Raw genomic sequence first — 9,461 nt, 5'->3', positions numbered from 1 at the left:
GGCAGGCTTCTAAGTCACAGGGGTTCAGAACTTTACAGTAGAGAACACGGAGGTCCACTGCCATCATCCCCATAACAGAAGGAGCAGGGCAAGAACCCAGACGGCGCCTACTCACAGCCCACTACCCCACCTGCTCAGGCTCTCTGGACTAATGCAGTGAAAAGGCTTCAAGCGGACTTAGGGTGTAGATACTGCTTTCATATAAAACTAAAGCCCCGGCACTTGGTCTCCTTAGGGCATCCTCAAATGCAGTGGGGGAAAAAATGCCAGCCACACACAGGTCAGCAGTCAGTGCACGTAGATGCCTCCCTCGGACCCACAACCCCTGCCTGGCCCCAGGGCACTCGGGAATCACATGCTGTGGAGAACACCCGGAGACTCCTGTCATTGCTCTCTGAGCACCACGTCCGCAGGTAACAGATGCAGCCTCACAGCACCCCCGCCCCCAGCAAGGCTGTGACCCAGCCAACACCGCCGCGGAGGTCGTCAGCACGGCTGGGCCACGGGACCGCGATGTGCCTCCTAGGGGAACCTGTTCTGTTCACGCCCACTGGGCAGAGGCCAGGACCTCAGTGAGGACACAGTTAAACTTTGACTGCAATGGGAAGCGGTTACACAGACAGGCTGCAGTGGCCCAGCTTCTCTCCTGGCTCTGCATCCACCTACATGTGACCTTGGTCATCTCACCTCTGGGATGTGGACTCCACATTTCTAACCACGGAAGCTGAACAAGACGGCCTGTAAGGCCCTTGGAGCTGGCCTCTGCTATTGAAAGCACGTTTGGGGCCCCCATCCCACTGTGGGGTGCTGGGTGGCTCAGGCCACACCTCCATCCTCTGGCTCGAAGCCAGCCCATCTCTCCAGACCTTTGGGAGGGTCCCCAGAAAAGACTCACTCTATCAAGGTGAGAGGGAAGGTGTGTCTGTGAACACACACGGTTGGGAGCTGGTGAAAGGGTGGTCTTGGAATGATGGGGTGGGTCCATCTGCTCATTCAGGCTGGACATCATGACAAAAAGACAGTCCCTGACCTCACAGGCAGACATTACAACCCCCATTTCCCAGGTGGGAGGTTCAGGACTGGTGGGAGCAGTTTTGGGTTAAAAGCCTGTAGGACCAGGTCCCTCAGTGAAGGACAAAATCTAGGAGGAGGAAGAGTTTGGAGGGTGGGGTGGGGTCCTTTGGAGTCTAAAAGGAAGAAGCACCTCGTGTGGTGTGAGGTAGAGAAGCGCCGAGGAGCGATTGAAAGATTGCTGAGGGGTCCACAGCACAGGCCCAGGCTGGGCTTCAGGACAGATGCTACAACTTCAAGCAGCAGCCACTGGCCCAAGTCTTGCTCCCTCAGTGCTACTAACTGGAAATTCTGGACTCTGCAGGAAACAAGGCCTCCTGGTACAGACGGGCACTTGGGAACCAGCATCCTGGAGGTTCCCCACAGGTCAAGACCTCCCTGGAGCGCCTCAGGGAAATGTGACTCTCCGAAGGAAAAGCAAAATAGCTATTATTCAGACTCCACGACATCCCCTCAAAAGATGGCTATTCAAATAAAAGTGCAAAATAAATTAGAGTGAAGAGTAGGAAGGAACAGATTTGAGGCTGTAAAACAGTTACTGTCACCAGACAGTCAATTTTCCTTCCATCTTTTGGAAATCAAGGCTTTTGGCAAACATGATAAGCTTCCTTCAGTTCTTCAAAAAGAAGCACCGGACGCTAAACTCTAAAATAAACATACCACGCGGAGCCCTACACAAGGAACACCTCGTGATGGTCCAGACAACACTCCCAAGGACAGGTTTCACCATAAACCACAAGTGTTTCGGCCGTGCTCCTCACTGCAGTGACACCAGGACAGGACCTGTGACTCCTGAATATTCTAAATCAGTCCTTCCTACCCTGAACCCACACTGTGCTCTTTGCTCAGTCATGTCCAACTCTTTGCAGCCCCATGGACTGTAGCCCGCCAGGCTCCTCTGTCCATGGAATTTTTCAGGCAACAATACTGGAGTGGGTTGCTATTCCCTTCTCCAGGGGATCTTCCCAATCCAGGGATCAAATTCGCCCCTCCTGCATTGCAGGCAGATGCTTTACTACTAAGTCACTGGGTAAGCCCCAGGCCCACACTGGCAACAATTAAAGAGAGATAAAGAAAAAAGAGAGAGAAATGGCCTCTGACTTAGCCTGCTTCCTCCTTTGGAACAGGGAAGTGAATCAGAGACTGGGAAAACATTTCTCTATATAAGCTTAGCGCTTCATGTGCTGTCTATCCTTCAATCATATGAAATACACTGAACAAAAACTTTCCAGTGAAATCAAAAACAGAACAGGAGCTGAAGGCAACAGTTTATCACAGCTGGACTGGAAGAAAGCTAAACCCTGAGCACGTTGGTCGGAAGTAACAGTGTCAGATTCCAATGGGTTTGTGTCAGAGGCACTCGTGACCTGAGCCAGCTCTCAGGATTAGAAGCAGCTGCCTTCTGGGTTAATGAAAAGCCAGAGACATTTATGATGGCTAATAATAATATTTAACCCCATCACCTGTGTTTACCTTTGGGCTGTAAAGGGCTTGGTGCACACACACTTCTACCTAGTACTAAAACTGATACTCAATCACGAGAAAGGAAAATTATTATTAAGCAACTGTACACAGTGGGCTTTTGAGCAGCCTCTACAATAGGAGGCAGTTCTGAGACCAGGATCATTTTAACTAAAGAAAAAAAGAAAGAAAGAAATCCCATTCTGATCTTTCACTCGCTGACTGCAAAGGAGCCGTATTTCCCAGTCATATTCCAGTGACTGCACCCCTCTGGTGCAGACGGAGAAGCAAGTGCAAGCTAGCCACTCAGGAGCAGTTCCCGAACATGAGTGCAGAAGCCCACGCCTTTATCTACCAGGACTTATCCTGCAGTTGCCAAGGCAACAGGGCAGCCCTCGAGCTGATACTCTTCCTCTTGCCTGCTGGCCACCTGGGTTGAACAAATGCTCTTTCCACTAGGCTGGGTTATCTTGGCCTCCAAGGCCTAGAGAACACCTTTCTATCCAGGCCCCGCTCTATTGTTAACTGTTGCACTCAGCCACCAGAACCACACGGCAGTGCCTGAGGAGCCAGAACATCAGCCTCTGGGTCATCTTTAAAACACCAAGCTGGGCCATCTCACTGCTGGACACAGGAGAGTCAGGAGAGGAGCAGGTGAACAAAAATCCTCACTCATATTAAGAGACAGCATGGCGTTATTTTTCACTTGGGAATAGAGACCCAAACATTTGGGGTGTTTCTATACTACCCTCACCCACCCATTGCCAGGATGATGGCAACAGGTGGGAGGTAGTGGGCTCTGAAATCAAGTCGTGGCTCCACACCTTTTTAAAGGTCTTGAGTCCCTATGCAGCCACTTAACCTTGTAAGCCCTGAAAACAAGAGAAAGCATGCAAGTCCCAGGCTCAGTGCCCAGCACCCAAGGAACCCTCAATAAGGATGGAAAATGTCATAAACAGAAATAAGGTTTTGGAGGAAGGAGAGGAAAAGAGATTTTTCTGGATTTAAACAGAACAAAAACCAGTAAAGCACCCACTATTGTATTCAAATTTCCTTCAATTTTAAGAATATCCTGAGCACGTATTAAAAAGGAAGGCTTCAGAAGGCCTGGGAACTTACAAATAATGTTGGCAGCATTTACTGACCATCAGATGTAAGCATGAGAAACTGGAAACAAAAAGATGAGAAGGACAGAATGTTTGGTCTCACAACCCCCTTTCCTGTCCTCCGTCCCTGGGAACAGCCCAGTTGAGGCTTCTGCATTCAGGTTCCTGGGCTCCTGCCCATCCTCCCATCTATCCGCTTGGAGCACACACAGTGTGCTTCACTGTTCTGCTCAACAACCTTCCAAGGCTCCCCTCTGCCTTCAGGATATGCATTCCTTTCAAAGCCTTCAACCTGCTTCTTTAACCTGCCTTACGGAAACTGGAAACCTAACCAAACACAGCAGTCCATTTGGTGCCCCTCAAAACAGATCCTACCACTGAATCTTTATTCATCCACTCCATTCTATCTAGGATTCATTTCCCATTCCTTTGGTAGTTTGTCCAAAACCTACCCTATCTTCAAAGCCAGGGCTTGGGCAGCCTTCCTCTAAGAACGCCCACAGTCACCTGTGCTGTGATGGTCTTTCCCTCCTTAGCTGCCTGACCCCTTTCCTTGGCATGTAGTTATCTGCTGCTTTTTCTTGATGATTTCCCATTGTTTAGGCATGCCTCCCCTCAAACCCCAGCACCTCAAGGATAAAGGCTACTCTCAACAACCCTGGAGCCTGGCCTCAGGGCTATGCACATAGTGGGTGTCCATCCCATTCTGCCCACACTGCTAGACAGAACTCTGCCTTGGGAGTCAGCCATGTGCCCTAGCTAGATCACAGGTAACTCTGGGCCTTGCCTCTCTGTCTATTACACAGAAAGCCTGGGGAAATGAACCTGGGAAGTCACTGTCAGATCAAAGATTCTGCAAAATCAGGAGTCCTGCCCCAAGGCCACAGAAGCAGAGCCCAGAACCAAGGTCACCTGTGAACCTGGCTGTGCCCATCTGTAACCATTGCCAAAAGCCCCCAGATCATCACCGGCAGGCTTCCTGACTCTAAATTAGGCAAAAATGCTCACCCTAGTACTCGCCCTATGGCACCTTAACCAACACCTAATACCACCCTCCCAGCAGGAATTCCTGGTCTTGAGGCTATATACACTGGCTACACTGCTCTAACAGCACCGTCCACTCTCCCTGGCCTGTTAGGAGTTGGCCCACTGTGCTTGCGCACCCTTATTATCTCTGCTCTTTGTTCTTAATAAACTCACTCCCTTCTGAAATGCTCTGTGTCTGGAAACTCTTTTCCAACCTGCGCTCAGACAGCCACAACATAAATGGAGTAGGCCACTCACTATAATTGCTGGGAAAATCTCTTTCTAGCTTTTCCACTTAAGCCCTATAACTAAGATGAGGAAAAATAATGGGAGATGTTCAGAGGAAGCAAAGATTTAGAAGAGGCTCTTGTGAGCAGGCAGAGATTAAGTAGAGGGAAGAAGTTCAATCTTTGACTTTTTAATTTTAAGGAGACCAAGATCCAAAACAAAGTTCCCCAGACCTTCCTGTTGCAGGGCTGTTGCGGAGCATCCAGAGCCAATGCTATAAGTCAGGCTGGAGACAACAGACAGGCGCCATTTCCTGTTCTTTAGGGGATACTTCCTGTGAAGGAGCTGTCACAGAGCTGCATTTGAAGGGGCGGAGGAGAAGGGGTCTTAGGTTTAGAACTTTCCTATTTCTCTAATTCTGGCAGGAAGGCACCAGCACATCCCTAGAATTTAACCTAAGTGGACCGAAATGGTTTCAGAATCAAGGCCCCCTCATCTACACCCAGAGCCCTTCCTTGGACCTTTAAGAGGCAAGAAGCAAGCCTCAGATTCTCACCTTGACTTTGAGAGAGAAGTAAATGCTCTCCTGTAAGGCAGGTATCTTTGATCAACCCATTCTCTACCCTTCCTCATAAATCCAAAGGCAACATAGGCCAGGAGAGAACTCCCATCAGACCTCACTTATCTCAGGGGTTTGTTTTATTGTTTCAGTAATTCCTACATCAGTCTGAACACAAGGCTCAGTCTCTCCACTTTAACAGACACCAGGCTTTACCCTCCCTACCCCAGAGAGGGCAGTGAGAACAAAGAAAAATGATGAGGAAAATAGAACAAACATTGCAAAAAGACTAGAGACATCTGTGAAACCCAACTTTACAGGGACATAAACACACACCCGGGGAGAGAAGAAAAGAGTTAAAAGGTGACCCAGACACTTAATTTTATAAAATCCTCTCACAGAATTTCAATGTCAGAATTCAGAAAAGACTTCAGAAATCTCCTGGACAAACAGTCTCATTTGTCTAGATCTTAGAAGCTTCATTCAGAGAGGCTGAGGCTTCCTTGCAGCTACATGAGGTCAGTGCAGGAGGCTGGACAGGGACTCTTTTCCATAAAACAAGTAGGTTCCCTCTATGTCCTCCCCAGGCTTGCTTTAGGTTCTCAGCTCAGGGAAAATACTTTCAACTTCGACCAGATCACAGAGAGCAGTTCCATTCTCCGTGAACCATCCTGGGAGGAAAGAGAAGAGGCTAAAATAAATGGATTTGAGTGAAGAGCTGCCTTAGGGTTGGGCCACCAGCTGAGCAAGGGAGGCAACCACCTCTGGTTCAGTTTGTCTGATATTTGGGGGCTGTAAGGCTGTTTTAAGTGCCTGGTGACATGAATCTGAGCAAACTTCAGAAGACGTGGAGGACAGAGAAGCCTGGCATGCTACAGTCCAGGGGGTCGCAAAGAGCTGGACACAATTGAGAGACTGACCACCAACAACAAATAATGATGGGATGACATACTCCTAGACCTACCATTCCTAGTGATGTGACACCCCATCCCTAGGATATGACTGAGGCACTCTGAACCTTAATTAAAAAAATGGAAACAAACCCCAAAAACCTTGGGATCATACCAAGTGTAGTTCAGAAAATCAGTTCCATTATCTACAGTGTGAGGAAAGTGTGAACTGTCCCTGGCTCAGGTATCCATGCAACTCCTGCCAACTGAAAACTGCAAAAATCACTCGCTTGAATGGCACTGTTACCATGCTATGAACGCCTCACAGATGTATGCACTAACTCACTGGCATAGTTCTTGAAGGAACAGACTGCATCGTATCATTTACTTCCAATGGCACTAATACAGTGTGGCCACCAAATTTCATACAATTGCTGGCTGAACTCATGATTCTTCGAGCCTCAGCTCTAAAAGCACTTTGCCTGTTGTGACTAAGAGACTGTTTTTCATAGCCACTCTGGAAACTTTCATTCTACACACTTTATGGTATATATTTCACCTCCCTTGTAGTGGCTCGCCCCATCTTCCGTCATTTCCATAAGCCATGGACTTGCTCCCCCTCCACCAACCAAATCGTCAGGGTTAACCTCTCACATTTCCTTATGATCCACACAGCACTCAGCAACAGAACAGTACCTGTTCCCTGCTCCGGGTGATCCTCTCAGACAGCAAATCCGAGTTGTTTCTTTCTTCTTCCAGCTCCATCTCCAGTTGAGACACCTTGTCCTGAGAAAGAAGTTACAAACACAGCCTACCTAACTTGCACTGAACAAGTTTTTAGGAGCAAGGACTGCCCTGCCTTGCACAATACCACAGGGACATCAGAGCTGAGCACCATGAATTAGAGTTTGGTAAAATGATGTGTCTTTTTCTCATACTGTGCAAAGTACATCTTTTAAAACCTGTTTTATTGCTTTTATAACGTAATTGTGCATCTAGAAAACACATAAAAGGAGAAAAAAATTGCCCCACTGAGGATATTTTATATTTCCTTCAAGCCTTTTTTTTCCTCTATGAATCGGTAATTTTACAAAGATCTACCTAAGCCTAACAAGCATATGTTACCTGTTAAAAGACAACGTGGAAACCAGGATACCATCCAAGGCACTCTTCTCGAACTACTGTAAACTCAGGACAATGTTCTCTTTTTTCCCTTAATTGTGAGTTTATTTCCAAGCTAATTTCCAGTTCTCTAGCTTATTACCAAAATATCCAACAACTTTCTCTGGGACATCTTTGAGACAATGCCAGAAACCCTGAATGTATCAGGACAATGTTGTTCCTCTCTCCTGCTCAGGGTTTCCAAGACCTTCACAGGAATAGAGTCTGAAGCAGGCTTTCGCATCTGCCTTTTCCTTCTAGGAACCTCATAAAGGCTGCTGTAGTCCCCAGGTCCTCAGCAGAGTAACATTAAGACAGTGTTGGCCCATTCTGCTAAGCCACCCATCATACAAAAAATAGTTATTTCTGTCTTCCTTGCAGGCTCCTAATTTAACATCACTGAACATTAAGAGAAAAGCACTTCAAATTAGCTTTGTATAAAAAAAAAAAAAAAAGAGGCTTCAAACACAAACTGCCCCACTAGAATGGGAGGCTATGGGGTTGGTCCATGTATTTCTCCTGTCACCAAGCAGTGTGCCATACATCCAGATTAAGTCAGAGCCATGGGGCAGGCACACTAAAAGCAATCAGCATTTTCAGTTTTAATGGGAGCCTGCAGCATCTGTACATAAATATTGTCTCTGCGATTGTCAAAGTTGGCTGACGAGCCTCCGTGTGCACCAAAAATAAAACTCACTGAACTCTTGTGAATGACTCAGTGTCTGTGAATGCCTCCTCTGTTGTGAGCAAAACCTACAGAGAACCCAAAGACCTGTCTCCCAGGAGAAAACAGGCACCTGAGTTTCTGAGTTTACAGGCTCATTAATGAGAGAGCTCTTGAGTCTAAGAATTAATCTATCAAGTGCTAGTGAAGGAATAAGCAAGATATTAGTCACAGCAAGACAATCTTGCCAGCGGCCTCTTAGGGGAGGAAGCACCCTCTGGTGTGCCTCATTGGTGGGGTCTTGAGAGCTGTTCATTCATGCTTAATGGAAAAACAGCTAAAATACTGCACAGGGGCAAATGAAGCTTAGCTATGCCACTGCTTCTAGACCTTGAGTTAGTACACGGAATATGTTTTTTATAGTCAGAATATTCTAGAAGGAGACAACCTGATGACTCAATGGTTGACTAAAAGCACCTCTTCACAGGGTACTCTCCCTGCCTACAATTCATACTGTACAGAACCCAGCAGGAGACTTCAGGGGATCAGGCCACAGGTCATTACACCAAAGGTTTTCACATCACTGCCTGATGAAGCTTTAGCTTGTTTTTAACCAGATTGTTTGAGCCGCAGAATAATCACTTCCTAGTTACCTGGGTTGAGTTACCTGGGTTTAGTTTGCCTAAAATGACCTCCCCTAATGAGATTAGAACCAGGACACTGGGAAAATATATTGCAATCTTGAAAAAAAAAACAAAAAAGATAAAACCATAACCAAGTAATTCTAAGCCTCCAAAAGGGCTGATCTAATAAAATCTTTAATGGTTGAAACATCACTTCCTAGATATAAACTGCTACTAAGTCCCCTGGAGGTTTAAAAGTTATTTCTATTTATTTGCAAAGTAGAATCAGGAATTCCATAGCTTTTAAATTCCAGCTATCTCTTCCTGGCCTTGAGCACTGTCTGACTTTTATCAAAACCTTGACAATGTTAACTTTTTCCATAGGTCTGAGGCTGATTTTTAAGTGTTTCTTTTCCTCTCTAAATTCCACTGGGATGTGGGCTGTGTGTGGGAGTAGGGGGTGGATGTTTCTGGTTTGGGTTTGGGGTGGGATTTCTGGTTTGGGGTAGGTTTTGTTCTTGTAAATTCATTTTGTAAATTCAGTGGGACTGATGTTAAGTTTCTCCCTGTCTTTCTTGGTAGAATGTTCAAATTTGGATGCTATTACTCACATTTTTCTAGTGTGTTGTGTTTTCATCTTGTAAACAGATCACCCCAGCTGAGCACTTTCTG

General features: G+C 46.6%; 1 protein-coding gene across 1 annotated transcript in view; it reads right to left on the bottom strand.

Annotated features, from left to right (window-relative positions):
- The window catches only part of CGNL1 (cingulin-like 1), a 168,798-nt gene that overhangs the window by 9,802 nt on the left and 149,535 nt on the right, over nt 1–9,461 (bottom strand). The window contains 1 exon segment of the mRNA XM_010836806.1: nt 7,038–7,127. Within this exon segment, the coding sequence (XP_010835108.1) occupies nt 7,038–7,127 (90 nt within the window).

The sequence above is a fragment of the Bison bison genome, unplaced genomic scaffold, assembly GCF_000754665.1.
Source record: "Bison bison bison isolate TAMUID 2011002044 unplaced genomic scaffold, Bison_UMD1.0 scf7180017864066, whole genome shotgun sequence".
NCBI classification, from domain to species: domain Eukaryota; kingdom Metazoa; phylum Chordata; class Mammalia; order Artiodactyla; family Bovidae; genus Bison; species Bison bison.
Note: the sequence above shows the minus strand (reverse complement) of the source record. Positions and strands in the feature narration are given on the sequence as shown.